This window comes from Convolutriloba macropyga, chromosome 11, assembly GCF_964194025.1.
Source record: "Convolutriloba macropyga chromosome 11, txConMacr16.3, whole genome shotgun sequence".
Lineage (NCBI taxonomy): Eukaryota > Metazoa > Xenacoelomorpha > Acoela > Convolutidae > Convolutriloba > Convolutriloba macropyga.
In genome coordinates, this window is record NC_134478.1 from 14610320 (window position 1) to 14627739 (window position 17420).

The 17420-nt window shown below is 36.4% G+C and overlaps 1 protein-coding gene across 2 annotated transcripts in view; it reads left to right on the top strand.

The window, feature by feature from the left end:
* Nucleotides 1–17420, top strand: part of LOC142349565 (uncharacterized) — a 511473-nt gene that overhangs the window by 313208 nt on the left and 180845 nt on the right. For both annotated transcript variants that reach the window (XM_075401206.1, XM_075401207.1), the window contains 3 exons: nucleotides 5912–6268; nucleotides 6862–6940; nucleotides 9684–10045. In XM_075401206.1, coding sequence (XP_075257321.1) covers nucleotides 5912–6268; nucleotides 6862–6940; nucleotides 9684–10045 — 798 coding nt within the window. The remainder of the gene's footprint in view (nucleotides 1–5911; nucleotides 6269–6861; nucleotides 6941–9683; nucleotides 10046–17420) is intronic.

Consider the following 17420-nt stretch of genomic DNA (forward strand, 5'->3'; position numbering starts at 1 on the left):
TGGCCATGCCTCAATGGCCAGTGGGACTTGATATGAATCTATCACAACCGAACGTGAGACCAGTTTCCCCCCAAAAATATAATTTTTCTATTTCGGCTTATCGCGATTTCTGAGCAATTTTACGCTAACTCGCATGTCCTATTTTAAAAAATGGAAAAATTTGTTGAACGCAATCAGTCAATCAGAGAACAGTATTCCTATTATCTCAATTGTGATTGGCCAGCCGTAAAATTTCTATATTTTGGTACGTCTGCCATTTTCACTAGCGCCATAGAATATATTCTATTTAGTTTAACATAGTATGCGTGGTGGCCGCCGTATTGGCCGACAGGGTTGCGACCACGAAGAGGCCTATTGGAGCGCCATCCAACCGCACGTCAAAGATAATGGTCCACCGAACAACAGATTTTTGGACCAATGAGACTTTTTTGACCAATTATGATAAAACTGTCGGCTAAATTTCTCATTTTTTCCTTGTCGGCTAAACGCCCTGTCGGCCATTTTTCCGAACACCACTATGCGCATGCGTGTAAAAGTTATTAGTCGTCTCTGATTGGTTGATAAATCGTCGCTCGCTTAAATTTATTCAAAATTAGCCCCTCCCCGCGCAAAAGGGGGTGCAATTGTTCCCATCACTATTTTGTACAGCCATTATAATTGCTGTTCGGTCGGCTTAGATTCTTATTTTTGGGTGTCGGCTAAACCCCCTTCCGGCCAATTCGGCGATGGCCAAGTAAATTTTAAAGTTTCAGCGAATCAATAGGAAAGAATTTTGGAAAAACCAACGTTGAGCGCTAAATTAACGTAAAATTGACATAACCCAATGCTAAATTGATACGACAAAACACGAAGGGAGCACTAATGTTGAAGTTCTCGTTTTTATTTGTCTATTTTCAACGATATCGTGTTATTTAAATGGTAAGTGTTTTATAATATAGTCATTTCATACATCGATCTACGCCAAACAAATTTAGTGATGTGAATTTAAATACAGGAGCCGAAGTACTGGAATTTTAGGGCTGTTGCCTTTGTTGCATTATTAATTAGGGAAAATTGGTTCACATTTTAAAGCCGTGAAACGTTTATTCCACTCAGCGTGCTATTGAACAAAACAAAGTAGAAGAGTAAGCATAGACTTGCCCATGTACTGAAAACATGGAAATGTTTGGCTGAGTGCTGCAATATTGAGCGCTCCGAAGATACAATTTATATCAGGATAAAAATAAACAATAGGAATTTTGGCTCTTTTCAGTTGTTGCCCCGCAACGTGCATTTGCACCCCTCACTTATACATGTTATAGAATATTGGTTGCGTTTCATACACTTACAAATACAATTATATACAAACGGCATTTACAAATATAAGGCGGGGGGGGGGAATAACAGAAAAGAGCCGGAATTTTTCTATTGGAGCTCGCCGTTAGCGCCGAACGCGAGCAGAGCCGAAAGACATAAAATGCCATTTAAATCGAAATAGTAAGGGGTCTGTGGGACTTCTTGATATGAATCTATCGCTCGGTGATGTCTTATCAAATACAGACGCACCAAATTGTAGAAATTTCAACGCAAGCACTAGGAATATAATTTTGCGGTAACTATTACAAATTAAGCTGGAAAGTTATCATTGGGTTATAGTGAGTAATTATGGGAACTAACTGGTTATTATTACAGCAAAAAGCTACGGAAATAGTGTTGTATGAATTTAAATTTCCGTTTCAAGAGGTTTGACATATTTGGCTGAAGGCATGTTTCGGTTCATTTTTTGGAAAGCTATAAAAATGCTTTTAATCTCGCTCATTTGATCAAACTAAAGACGTTTTTCTTTACATAGAACATAGAAGGTTTGGATCTTTTCAACAATTGCCCCCACCCCTTTGGTACCTAGTAGAGAATCGCCTCCCCTTTTGTGCTATACTTTACGACAATATTACTTGGCCTACACTTTAGATAGCCGAATATTAGTTTAAGCGCAATTGCGGACTGCTGTTCATGGCCATGCCTCTCATGCGCTGTGGGATGTAATCCGGAAATCGCGGGTCGGTTATCGCGGCGAAGCGCGCCCACCGACCCGCCAGTCGGAAATTCTTTTCGCTTTGTATTCCGGTTTGGCTAATTGCTATACCACGGTGTATTTTATTCTATTCAATTTAATAGTATGTGCATGCGTGGAAAGTTATTAGTCGCCTCTGATTGGTTAATAAATAGCTCGCTTAAATTCTATTCAAGAATAGCCCCCCCTTTTGCAAAAGGGGGGCAATTGTTGAAAAGATCCGAACGTTTTTTCTGTCGCTTAAAAACCAGATTTGTACGCTGAGGTGCCAATAAAGGGTATCTTTATCAAATAGTTTTCTTTAATAAAAAAGTCACAGTTGGTTTGTGGAGCCTTGCTTCTGCTTCTCTTCTTTCCTGTTAGGGTTTTCATCAATCAGTTCAATTTGCTGGACAGAGAAAAGAGAAGTTAAATTTTACTTAATTTGATTCAAAGACAATGCCACCCAAAGAACCATTCGCGAGAGCGCACTTGCGGCACCGCACCATTTTTTTTGCTAATAAACACGAAGTCGGGGATTCGATCACCGTTGCCCACTTATTAGGGGCTGTAGCATGAATTTTGCAGCTTTTGATTGACTGATAAAAATAGGAATTGATAAATACTGCTAGCAGTATTTTACAAACCGTTTGTTTCATTTGGAACTGACCATAAATTGAGAAATTGAAATAGCATAAGTCAGAAATGTTTTCTACCGTAGCCCGCACTTGGAAAAACAGTTCAAAGTAGCAAGGAGAGAACCATCTGCAGGCCTAGAGAAACTAACAGTAAAACAAACGCAATAGGAGCTACCACAGATATGAAGAAAAAGCAATTCTGTTAAGGTTTATATGAGAAGGAGGGGAGATAGTGTATTAGATACCAAGAGGGTATTGTTGAAAGGCCCAAGGAAATCTCGAGGAGTATTTTATTGTTTTTTTCGTTAATACGGTTGGTCAATTTGAGCATCGTTACGACCGGGTTTAGACAAACTTAACGCTTAGACCTGGGGGAACGTCGAAAAATGGGGTCGGGTTGAAGAAAGATGATGATTGATATAAGATTAGAAAGGGATTAGTGAAAGGGAGAGATGCTACTATTATAGTTAGTTTTTTTTAACGAATAAATGAATGGTGTTTCGCATTTAGTCTTATTTTGTTTTCTTATACTCTTTTCCTGTACTTTTCAGCAATGAATTAACGTGTTCAAGAATTGCAAAAGCCTAGATTCCCCGTTTATATCAGACTTCGACTGATATAATCGGTTAACCGCCCCGAAAAACGGTAGATGTCCGGGCACGGTTATCCAAAGGGCGAATCTTTGACCGCTTTTGTTTTGAACTTTTTAAATAGAGTAGTTTCTATCAACCCAGTTTCTTGATTGTAAATTAGCTTGCTATTTTACGATCTTCGTTACTCTCAACAGTATTAGTGTTCCCTTTGGTTTCAATTTTTCAAAGTTCTTAGGATTATTCGATAGAGTTGGTGTAAAATAAGAGATCGAATAGAGAATTAGAAAAGAACCAGGATGCTTTCTCGAGAATATCTTTTGATCGGTAACAGCTTTGATTTAATCAGGAGTAAGGTCTCTAGTAAGTTTGCAGTCTTTTAATTGTATTTAAAATGTCTTGGAGTTAGAGTTTGTCCTGAGTTCAGAATACAGCACAGCTATTCGAGAAAATATAGATGGTTGTACAGAGATCACTCTACTAATAGGTAATAGTTATTAAATAACTAGGAGATTCCTTAAGAAGATATATCGAAAAGTTGGTATTTTTGGTGGGCAAAAATTAGTTTTTTTTTCAGTTAGTTCTGCCGTAAAGTTAGTTCGAATCTAATTTTGCGTACATTGATACTGTTCATCGACAGAATCATCTTCAATCAGGAACCAGAACACCAGACACTCACCACTGAAAGTAGGTTCAACGCACTCTTAGGCACATTTGGAGAGTTCCCAAATGCGGGCGGTGACCCAATGAGTTGAATTGCTCAGTAGAATTATAATGTACAAAGCAATAATGTGGTGCTGAGAAGAATCTAAGATTATGATTGGGCGATGCGTTGAAACATTTGGAGTTCTGTAGGTTTTTGACCATTGGAAAGATTACAGACACACAGAGAGAAACTACCGAAACGTAATTTTTCCAAATGATTCTAACTAAAGTACCGTGTATAATTTTTGTTCATGTCTGTTTCTTGTACTATGTGTTTTTAACTATTCGGGAGAATAGTCAAGTCCGAGAGGGTGGTGTAGGCATGGAGTTTCTATCTTAATATATCTTACGAAATATAAGAAAACTTAGGAAATTATTGCAAAGTACTAACCTTGGGTTATTTGTCAGAAGTTTCGAATTAAATTATAATGAAAGAAAGATGGCTAAGTAAGCTAGAACTGTTTAGGCGGTTTATTGAACAAGTATTGATTTTGACTAGAAATGACAGTTCTGACTTTGTCTAAAGGGAATGGATTTAGAACTATTAATGAAACTTAAGATTTCTCAGCTCAAATTAGAGGTAACTTACCAAATTGGGGGTAAACTTTATTCAACCATGTGATTTTTTGGGAGTACAGAGACTTGCTATACAATTCAATGACAGTGTTGAGGATTCTGTCAATTTCTACTCTGACATTTTCAATTATGTCATTTTCTAAAGAGGTCGAAAAATTCAACTACATTAGTTATTCCTCCATATCTGATTCTGTATCCCTTAATAAAATTGTTGAAGATCCTTCTCAGTTAAGTTGATGAATTTCATCCCTTACAAAATTTATTGGCCGTCTATTCGGAATGGCCGCACATTTTATGAAGATTCTAAGTTCGTTTCATAATTTAGTATATTTCAATTCAATTTGAAAGTAGTTTCTTAATTCTATTCCTATTTAGTCCAGTCATTTCGGATTTAGTAGTTTTTGTTGGGCATTTTAGCTCATTTTTGCAGCTTTGTTTTTCCAGAGTTTTTGTTTGGTGTTTGCCTTGAATCTGACTCCATCTGCAGTTATTGAAACAGTTCGAAATCGTAGTAGCTTCATAGTGCTTGACGTTCATAAATCCGTGATCAAGCGTGTGTTTTTCACATAAAATTGTACAAATTGCTCGACTAAGTTGGACTGATTATTGTTTTTGTGCTACTTTTCCTTATTTTGCATCTTTAAGCCCCTGCTATGCCACTGCAGGTCTCGGATAAATGAGTGGTCGAATAAAAATCTTCAAGCCAATTAAACTCATGCTTCCTTTTGCAAATTATCGGGGGACTATTGCTGAATTAATTTAGTTCTTGACTAATGAACGCTTTATACAGAGAAACCCGCCTTCACGGCCCATTTCCCGTATTTTGATGATATTTTTTCTGGTCCCACAACACGAAGACTTTATGTCACCCTTAATAGCGTAGATGCAGTACACCATAAATAATTTACATGGAAATAAGACAAAAAAGCAAATTAGAAATACAAAGAAAACAAGCAATCAGTAATTTCATTACGACGTTTTTGTCTCACCCAATGAGCTTCGAGAGTTGACACCAACTACCGAAATACAAAATCAGGCTGGTCATGGGGATTACATTGCAACCTTGAAAACTGATTTTGTGTGTTTCATTTCACAATGTGCCCCCGTGACAGTTTGACTTGTTGATGATTTGAATTGAAGAGAATTTTGCAATTAACTAAGATTATATAAAGAGATGTCTAATAAAGGAATTTATGTATTTTACAAGTTTGTGAATAGGCACTATCTAGCTATATTACAACTAACTATACTACTAATAAATGTTTTAAAAATTCAATTTGGGTGTCCTATTAAAATTGCGAATTGGCTGAATGGTTTAAAGTGAACGAGGTATAATATTTTTTGAACTGATGTTTAATAATTCAATTTTTTAGAGCGGCAATTTAAGCTTAGCTGATCTCGAATCGAAGCATGAATCCGAGCTGAGTTCCCATGAAACTGTGTTATCACCTCAAGATGAACAACAAAACTATCTTAACTCTCCAACACACAACGCGAGACCACTGCCCTTCAAGGACGGCGGAGATGACCTTCAAGAAGTTGGAATACTCCCGCGACCTCAAGCGACAAGCCGCAGAGGTGAAATTGATGTTGGCGACGACGAAGTTTTGGAACCTATTTCAGATGAAGAGGACATTTTGGTCGAAAGTGTGCCTCGATCTGAACTGGAAAGTGGGATCGAGTTCGACGAATTGCTACAACATGCAAACATTGGCTCCTCGGCAGCTGAGGTTGTAAATCAAATTGAATGAAAATTTTTACATCTAGCTCTCAAAAACTCTTGAATGAAACTCTAAAAATCTGTCCAAATTATGCAAGAATTAGTTCTTTTGAAGAAGCTAGAACCATTTTGATCGCATCTCTTTTAGAAATCATACGTCCTATAATTTGTTACGGGGAATTCGCATGTTTGTACATGTTTTCTACCAGCTGTTTCTCACCGAGAATCTCTTCAATTTCATGAAACAGGTTTTCAAGTTTCATTTTTTAGAGGTTCGATCATCTGTTTCGATTTCGAATTTTATTTAAAAAACGCTGGATTTTGAGTCAGTAATTAATTAATGCAGGAATTGATAGTGTAATTGTTGACAATTCTGATATAACTGATATCACTTAAAAACTGTTGAAGAGCTGTTGATTAGCTTAAAGAGAAGCAATAATAATGGTAAGCGGTCAACCTAACAACAATAAAATCCGAAACATATTTAAAATAAAGTAAATTTGAAACAGTTCAAAGGGCATATTATACGTTTCACTTAACAGAAAAGTTGTACCGGTTTCGCGTGCAAATTTTGGCTTGAGTGGTTTTGTTTCTTTTGTTTAGATTGCTGCCCAGAAAAGACGCACAGCGGAAATGGTTGAAAGATATGCAATACCAAAAGAGGACAGCAACAATGCGGCATGTGAGTTGTCGGTTGTACATATAATCAACTCAAAAATCGTTCGAATAATAATTTTTCGAATTTCTTTGAAATGAAGTTTTTAATTGAGTCCAAACGGTTTTTGCGATTTTCCCCGACTGATTTGTTGTCTCCGCATTTGACTTCTGGTCAGAAAACACTGGGTAAGCTGGTGAAACCACAGTACAGGGTGCAGTTTATAGCTGTACTTGTTTTTAGGATGAGTTGCGACAAAAAATGCTGCCCCAATTTTATCTTGCCCCAAACCCGCATTTGTAGTTGGGTTGTCTGAGAGCAGTTTGTCCTGCGATTTTTTAAAAGATTTTACCTAAAGCGTTTATTTTTTGGATACTAAATGAGAGTGTAGTCTGGCGAATACTTTTTATGGCGAAACTGAGTTTAATCATCTCTCGTTGCAATGACATCACTTCCATAGCTTACCCGTAAAATAACACGTTAACGCCCAATTAAAACTACGAAATTTGCTTTGCCATTCGACTACGAGTTTAAAAGAGTGTGATAACTCGTAGCCTAACAAGGTCAAAATTGTTATAGATATCAACTGCTGTAATAGCAAAGAAAGTTGATTAAAAGCATCACCACACAGTTGTTATCGCCCTTTTGAAAATATTCAGCAACTCGACTTTGCGTTAGAGTTTGATAAATTTTTGATGTTGGCAATAACCATGTGGTAATATTCATTAAATTATGCAAAGAATTTTTTCGAAGGAAAAAATTTTTATCTGAAAATAGTTTTCAACCAGCATGTGTTTCTGTTGACATTGGACGGCTCGGCTCATTATAATACAAATTATCTGGTTATTGTCAAAAACTCCTGACATAACTGATTACAGATAATAGGCGCGCTTTGGATAAATGTTTCGCTTCAATAGAAAGCTGGATTTTCTTAGGTGCTGTTATTCAAGTCCAACTTCTGCATTGAGGTGTTTTTACTTTTCAAAAATTGAAGCAATTTGTTACAATTGTTCACCATTTTTTTGCAGTTCTACAGTTTTACTGAGCAATCGATTTTTGGTAGTGGAGCGGAAAGTCGCTATGATATAAACCAATAATCTTTTCAAATCTGGGTTGGCAGGTACAAAAATAGTATAGCAGTTTGTTTTTCTGTATGGTTAGCTTGCAATATTTGTTTGTTTTGAAAAGATACTTTTGAGTGGAACTAAATTACAGTTCGCGAAAAACTTATTTTCAAAAACTGTTTTTTTTGCATAGCGTGGTCGTGCAAAAACAGTTTGAGAATTTTGTTGTTTTTTGTCTTTGATGTCATTATAATTAAGAAAGTGGTTGATTAAGGATTAGAATAATTGTTGAGTATGTGCATTTTCATCAAGTTGGTAGTTACACAATTTTGTGCTAAAGTTCACATCAGTAGATATCTTGGGTGTTTTCTGTAATTAACGCTCTAATGAAGATTCTTGATTGCGGATTTGGCTAGTGCTATTCCGAGTGCGGGTCTTGTAAAAACATTCCATTTTCTGCTGGGGTTTTCGGTCAAACTTTTTTTGAAGCAACTGTGAGCAGTGTAAAAAATTAAAAATACTGAAGCAGAGAGAAATCTAATCTGTGATTTTTCCGCCAATCGCGGACTCTGAGAGGGTTTTATGCATTTTTTTATACCGAATGCTTAAACATTTTATACAGCACCATGCGTATACCATTGACTGCGGCAATACTTAATTATCCTGTCGTAATAATTGAAATGTACCTCAAATGTTTTCCAGAGTTGGTTAGTCACTTAGAATGCGGTATGACTACTGAGCGCGTAGAAATAAGTAGCTTTACATCTATAGAAATTAAGGAAATAAAGAGAGCCCATATTGGATCTGCCTTAATATAACAGATATTTTAACGCAGAGGATCAATAAACGGTTGCAAAATTTTTGAACATTTGAAAGTGCTTTTGTCACAGAAAGGGTTTTTAAGATATTTTCCAGGAGTGATTGTAAAATTTTTGTGGATTTTTTTATATTTGCTCATTCACTTTCCCCCTTTTGGTGTGGAATTTGGCTTTGATGGACAGTATCGTTGATCTGTGGTGGGCCAGTATCAATCGATGCTTAACAGAAATGAATAAAGACATCAGAAGAAATAACGAGTAAGTGAGATTATAACGTAAATTGTCTTTATTTTGTGCCACAGGTAAACGTTTGTTCAGTAGTATGAGTACTTGAATGAATTCTATGGGTGGGTAAATTGTTTGGGTATGAGTGTATTTATTGCCTAAACTCTGTAAATTTAACTGAAATATTCATGTATTTTGCACGGTACCCTCCATAGCAGGTAATTTTACCTGAAATTTACCCCAATTGGGTAAATAAATAAGCAGTGACCGCCGTAAACGCCTTAATGTTTGATCCTTTGGCGGAGTTTATTTTTTGTACTTAATTGTTCTCGAAGTCTAAGTTCTACTTCTTAAAGAAACCGAGGGTAAAAGAATTGATTGTACTCAAAATTATCTAAGAGTATCGTTAGTCTACAAATTGAGATGTGTTGATACAAAAAAAGAAGACAAAAACTTTTAATTCTATTGCATCATATATGTTGAGCCAATCAAAAGTGAAATGAAAAAAGTTTTTCTAGTTAGATCATCCGAGTTGCATTTTCTGAAGATTTAAATATTTTCAGCTTTTTTCCGTTCTAGTAGAAGTTCTGGATATTTTTTGCATGTGTGTCAGATCAGAATCTTAGTATCAAATGATTGTTAAATATTTATGAAATGTTTCAGTAACTGTTCCACTCAGGACTGAAGTGGAAAGCGTGCCGAGTGATAAGTTAACAACAATAGCACCAATTTCAAAACCAACAGAGGCTTCACTGATTAATAAAAAACAGCCACAGAGAAAAGAAAGTATCAAATCGACTAAGATGGGAATTTTGGAGAGACTCCAGAGGGCAGTCGGCGCAAAACCAGACGAGAGATCCAGCCAAGATGAACCAGTTGAACTTGTTGACCGGCAAGGTCAAAAGGACATGTCAGATGAGAAGAAACGAGAAGTTGAGGAGGATAACGTGGTGGAAGTTAAACGAGAACCAGTGGCACTTCAAGAAGTTCCAATTGACCTATCAACAATTGCGCCTCAAGAACAGGTAAGATTGAAACCGAAAAATGAAAACCCTATTTTTCATTTTTAAAAAAATGATCAGACTTTTCCTAATGCTTTCATTGTTGCCGTTTTTTTGCTTCAAAATTTTTCAAAATAGGTGAATACCCAGGTTGCCCGAACTTGGAAAACTTGGTAAGGCCGTAGTACGGCACCGTATAAGTCTTTGATCAAAACCGTACTAAGATCTTGTTAAAGTTTTCTACGGGCCGTAGTAAGGCCGTACTAAGATTTCTAAGGTACCGTACTAAGGCCGTACCAAGATTAATAAGGTGCCGTACTACGGCCGTACCAAGATTAATAAGGTTTTTAAGGTCAAATAATAGCTGGAAAATTGTCGGAAAAGGCTCCAGTCAAGTTGAAAAACCGACTTTTTGAGACTTTTCCAGTATGTTCTGGGTGTGTTTCCCTCCTCCTTTCTCATCCGGGCTGGGGACCGGCTACGGCGGAGTTACAAACAAACAACTATAGGAGACTTTGAGAAGAGCACTAGGTAAAATACCAGGCTTGAACTCTATCTCCAAACAAAACAAAGCATAATAAATCGTTATTTTCAAAAAAAAATATAAAATTCGCTAATCGCGAAATTCGCAAATTTCAGTATGAAAAACAAACTTTCTTCCTAGACAAGCTATACTAACAATTCTTTTTGTTTTACACTCTAATTACACTGATGATACTCCATACCGAGTTTGGTTTGATTTGGACAACTCCATGACCCGACGAAAAAGACGTATTTTTAAAATTCGCTAATCGCGAAATTCGCAAATTTCCGAATGAAAAACTAACTTTTTTCCTAGACAAGCTATAGCAAAAATTCTTTTTCTTCTACACTCTAACTACACAGAAGATACTCCATACCAGGTTTGGTTCAATTTGGACAACTTCTTGACCCAATCAAAAATAACTATATTTAAAATTTGCGAATCGCGAAATTCGCAAATTTCTGTATGAAATTCTAACCTTTTTCCAAGACAAGCTGTAGCAGAAATTATTTTTGCTTTACACTCTAACTACACAGGGGATACTCCATACCGAGTTTGGTTTGATTTGGACAACTCCTTGAACCAATGAAAAAAACCTATTTTTAAAATTCGCAAAAATTCACAATTCGCGAAATTCGCAAAACTCCGTATGAAAGCCCAACTTTTTCCTAGTTAAGCTATACCAAAAATTCTCTTTCTTTTACACTCTAATTACACAGGGGATACTCCATACCGAACTTGGTTTGATTTAGACAACTGCTTGACCCGATGAAAAAGACCTATTTTTTAAATTCCCAAAAATTCGCAATTCGCAAAATTCCGTATGAAAACCCAACTTTTTTGCTATGCAAGCTATAACAAAAATTTTCTTTCTTTTACACTCTAATTACACAGGGGATTCTCCGTACCAAGTTTGGTTCAATTTGAACAACTTCCTGACCCAATCAAAAACAACTATATTTAAAATTCGCTAATCGCGAAATTCGCAAATTTCCTTATGAAAACTTAACTTTTTTGCTAGGCAAGCTATACCAAAACTCTTTTTGTTTTACACTCTAATTACACTGGTGATACTCCATATCGAGTTTGGTTTGATTTTGACAACTCCTTGACCTGTTGAAAAAGACATAATTTTAAAATTCGCTATTCGCGAAAATCGCAAATTTCCGTATGAAAAACTAACTTTTTTCCTAGACAGGCTATAGCAAAAATTGTTTTTCTCCTACACTCTACCTACACAGGGGATACTCCATACCAGGTTTGGTTCAATTTGGACAATTTCTTAACCCAATCAAAAATAACTATAGTTAAAAATCGCTCATCGCGATACCCGCAAATTTCCGTATGAAAATCTAACTTTTTTGCTAGGCAAGCTATACCAAAAATCCCTTTTGTTTTACAATCCACTTACACTGGTGATACTCCACAACGAGTTTGGATGGATTTGAACAATTCCTCGACCCGATGAATAAGAACTATTTTTAAAATTCGTTATTCGCTAAATTCGCAAATTTCCGTATCTAATACTAACTTTTTCTTTACACAAGCTATAGCAATTTTTTTCTACTATACTCTACCTACACAGGTAATAATCCATACCCGGTTTCGATTGATTTGAACAACTCCTTCACCCAATGAAAAAAGACTTATTTTAAAAATTCGCTAATCGCGAAATTCGCAAATTTCCGTATGAAAAACTAACTTTTTTGCTAGGCAAGCTATACCAAAATTCTTTTTGTTTTACACTCTAATTACACTGGTGATACTCCATATAGAGTTTGGTTTGATTTTGACAACTCCTTGACCTGTTGAAAAAGACATAATTTTAAAATTCGCTATTCGCGAATATCGCAAAACTCCGTATGAAAGCCCAACTTTTTCCTAGTTAAGCTATACCAAAAATTCTCTTTCTTTTACACTCTAATTACACAGGGGATACTCCATACCGAACTTGGTTTGATTTAGACAACTGCTTGACCCGATGAAAAAGACCTATTTTTTAAATTCCCAAAAATTCGCAATTCGCAAAATTCCGTATGAAAACCCAACTTTTTTGCTATGCAAGCTATACCAAAAATTTTCTTTCTTTTACACTCTAATTACACAGGGGATTCTCCGTACCAAGTTTGGTTCAATTTGAACAACTTCCTGACCCAATCAAAAACAACTATATTTAAAATTCGCTAATCGCGAAATTCGCAAATTTCCTTATGAAAACTTAACTTTTTTGCTAGGCAAGCTATACCAAAATTCTTTTTGTTTTACACTCTAATTACACTGGTGATACTCCATATCGAGTTTGGTTTGATTTTGACAACTCCTTGACCTGTTGAAAAAGACATAATTTTAAAATTCGCTATTCGCGAAAATCGCAAATTTCCGTATGAAAAACTAACTTTTTTCCTAGACAGGCTATAGCAAAAATTGTTTTTCTCCTACACTCTACCTACACAGGGGATACTCCATACCAGGTTTGGTTCAATTTGGACAATTTCTTAACCCAATCAAGAATAACTATAGTTAAAAATCGCTCATCGCGATACCCGCAAATTTCCGTATGAAAATCTAACTTTTTTGCTAGGCAAGCTATACCAAAAATCCTTTTTGTTTTACAATCCACTTACACTGGTGATACTCCACAACGAGTTTGGATGGATTTGAACAATTCCTCGACCCGATGAATAAGAACAATTTTTAAAATTCGTTATTCGCTAAATTCGCAAATTTCCGTATCGAATACTAACTTTTTCTTTACACAAGCTATAGCAATTTTTTTCTACTATACTCTACCTACACAGGTAATAATCCATACCCGGTTTCGATTGATTTGAACAACTCCTTCACCCAATGAAAAAAGACCTATTTTAAAAATTCGCTAATCGCGAAATTCGCAAATTTCCGTATGAAAAACTAACTTTTTTGCTAGGCAAGCTATACCAAAATTCTTTTTGTTTTACACTCTAATTACACTGGTGATACTCCATATCGAGTTTGGTTTGATTTTGACAACTCCTTGACCTGTTGAAAAAGACATAATTTTAAAATTCGCTATTCGCGAATATCGCAAATTTCCGTATGAAAAACTAACTTTTTTCCTAGACAGGCTATAGCAAAAATTGTTTTTCTCCTACACTCTACCTACACAGGGGATACTCCATACCAGGTTTGGTTCAATTTGGACAATTTCTTAACCCAATCAAAAATAACTATAGTTAAAAATCGCTCATCGCGATACCCGCAAATTTCCGTATGAAAATCTAACTTTTTTACTAGGCAAGCTATACCAAAAATCCTTTTTGTTTTACAATCCACTTACACTGGTGATACTCCACAACGAGTTTGGATGGATTTGAACAATTCCTCGACCCGATGAATAAGAACTATTTTTAAAATTCGTTATTCGCTAAATTCGCAAATTTCCGTATGAAATACTAACTTTTTCTTTACACAAGCTATGGCAATTTTTTTCTACTATACTCTACCTACACAGGTGATAATCCATACCAAGTTTCGATTGATTTGAACAACTCCTTCGCCCAATGAAAAAAGACCTATTTTAAAAATTCGCTAATCGCGAAATTCGCAAATTTCCGTATGAAAAACTAACTTTTTTGCTAGGCAAGCTATACCAAAATTCTTTTTGTTTTACACTCTAATTACACTGGCGATACTCCATATCGAGTTTGGTTTGATTTTGACAACTCCTTGACCTGTTGAAAAAGACATAATTTTAAAATTCGCTATTCGCGAATATCGCAAATTTCCGTATGAAAAACTAACTTTTTTCCTAGACAGGCTATAGCAAAAATTCTTTTTCTCCTACACTCTACCTACACAGGGGATACTCCATACCAAGTTTGGTTCAATTTGGACAATTTCTTAACCCAATCAAAAATAACTATAGTTAAAAATCGCTCATCGCGATACCCGCAAATTTCCGTATGAAAACCTAACTTTTTTGCTAGGCAAGCTATACCAAAAATCCTTTTTGTTTTACACTCCCCTTACACTGGTGATACTCCACAACGAGTTTGGATGGATTTGAACAATTCCCCGACCCGATGAATAAGAACTATTTTTAAAATTCGTTATTCGCGAAATTCGCAAATTTCCGTATGAAAAACTAACTTTTTTCCTAGACAAGCTATAGCAAAAACTTTTTTTCTCCCACACTCTACCTAAATAGGTGGTACTCCATACCAAGTTTTGTAAGGTGACCTAAAATAAGCATAAAGCATGAAAGCTGTCGGAAGATGTTGCTCTTGGGTGTCGAGAAAATATAAAATGATAACTATTTTTTTTTTCGAAAAACGACTTCAAAATCCTATTATTTTTTCCGAACTTTTCAAACTCGAACAAAAATTTACAACTAATACCATCCAAACAGTTAGTATAGTTAAGGAAGCATCATTTTTGGCAGCAAAAAGTGAACACTTTTGCGAAAAAGCGGTGATCTCAAATAAATTGATATCAAAGAGCACACAATATAAAAATGAAATCGAACCAATCAAAACAGATAACAATTCAAGATTAAAAATAAGGAAAAATCTAATCATGATCAAAATGATCTACAATAACAGACAGAAAAACTCTGTGAGCAAGATCAATGCGAAACAGTTTGTTGAGGATATCAGTGATTGAAATTTCTTTTTGGTAGCCGGCATACTCGACTTCAACGAAACTCAAAATTTCAGTTTTTTCGGTGCAATATTTGTGAGAGAACCGCTTGACAACTCGGAAAACGTTGACGAGGCACGTAACTATATCTGACTTTTGGAAAACAACAATTTCTCCATACTGTTGCAGAGCAGATTGCATGAAGCTGACGTATGCGTTATTATTAGTAGAATATGTGAGGGAGTCAAGATTGAGCGTACGCAAGGACATCGTAGAAAACAGACTTGGATCACGTGAGTCGAAATGAATGGGAAGTGCAGTTTCATCAATGACCTTATGTTCCGCGAACACTTTCGTTGAACACCCCAGGCTCTCGGCAAAATCGAACAGGTCATCATTTATTAACTCGCTAAGCAGCAACTTTTTCCGCCTAATATATCGCTCTATAATAAGGTCGAGATGATTAACTGTTCCTGTAAACGGTTTGCTCAGCATGTTGTTAGCAGACTCGAACATGAACGCTGACGTTGACCACAGCGGACCAAAGTTTCTGACCTGCCAGCATAAATGCGACAAGAAGTGGACATTAATCGTAAAGCAGTACTCATCGTATTGTGATGCTGTCACATTAAGAAAACGTTCAATATATTTTCCAGCTTTTTCGGTATGCTTTGTGTCTGTTAGGAGCAGTCGAATGGCGTAGCTCAGACACATAAATCTTTCGTAGCTCTCAGGACAGATGTTGAATTGCAAAAGAACAGGCCCAATATAGAGAAGCCAGTCCTTGCATTCGCTTGCTTTGAAGTAGGGGAGATCGCAGAGACTTCTCGGGGAGCGTTTAATTTCATGAGGGACCTAATCAAAATTTGATTTAAAAAAAATGGAAAACAACTTTGCAAATACCACTGAAAAAATAAACAACTTACTTTAAGATTCTTAATGACCCTCTTCAGCTCTTCTTTGCGGGCACCTTTAATTTCTTTTGCAGCCAAATCAAGAACTGTTCGTGCAACTCCGAGAGCAATTTGATGCATATAATCTATAGGCATGGATAAAGGCAGATTAGGTACTATTTGGCTGAGAGCGCTCACACCTTTAACACCTTTCCAGTTCTTCAGCGAAGGATGTTTTTTGATGAACTCAACATTCGCTGTGTATTCACAAACAGTCCTCATTTTTGACCGAACATTCGGATAAAAATGCGTTTTTTCATTACGTTGGCCTTCATTGTAACAATAACAACAGCCAAAATAGCCATTGAAGGAAGTCCAATTGAGAACAGAATAGCGAGCAGGAGTATCGGCAACAAAAAGAACAGGCTTTAACATCACAGTATAGAACACACCAGAATATTCCAAAGTGGTTGGCTTCAGCTGCTCACTGATTGCCTATAAAATGGTATACATAAAAATCCGGGGAAAAAACCACGAAAAAAGCGAGAAGGAAGAAAATTACCTTTAAAAAAGATGTCCAGTGAGGTTTTTCAGTTCCAAACCACAGCCCGGCCAAAATTATATTTTTGAAGGCTGATCGTATAATCGGGGGTAAATTTGCAATCGCTATCCAGACAGGCCACAATGAATTGTTGCGACACTGAATAACTTTCACACCGTCTGTATTTATAATTAGGAAGAGGTTGAGTGTTCTGGAACTTTCATCAAAGAAATCAGGAAGAATTAAATCTCTCCCATCTATTCGCTGATTACTGTAGTTGACAATGGAATGGATGTTCAGTTTCAGAAGAGTTTCAATCTCTTCAAGGAAATTAAGAACGCACCATTCTCCTCCTTTCGATGCTTCAGATTTAACAACTCGCTGACGAGCTACAAGAACGTTTCGCTTTTTGAGCGTTTTGAATGAAGGAATTGAGCTATTCGGATGAGACAAACGAATCAAGCGCAACCATTCCCCAGCTTTTTTGTCTGACGTTCCGTGTTTCGTTACTATGCTCTCAACACAATGAATGAAATTCTCCACTGAAACTTTTGAAGTATTGCTGATTGGTTGATAATTAGAAAAACATTGTTCATCTTCGCTTTCCGATTCACCAGAACTTTTGCATTCAACCTGGCTTCCACATTCAACAATTTGACTACACGCAACAGCCGATGAACCAACAGGTGCCGTACTCTCCTCTGTATTTTCGGCTGCAGGTGTTGATGCTTCGCCTTCTTCTTCACTAGTGTCATCACTTTCGGTAATTTCGCGGCTAGGTAGCCTGAGATCAATCCATCTTGCTTTTTTGGGCACTGTTTGCAA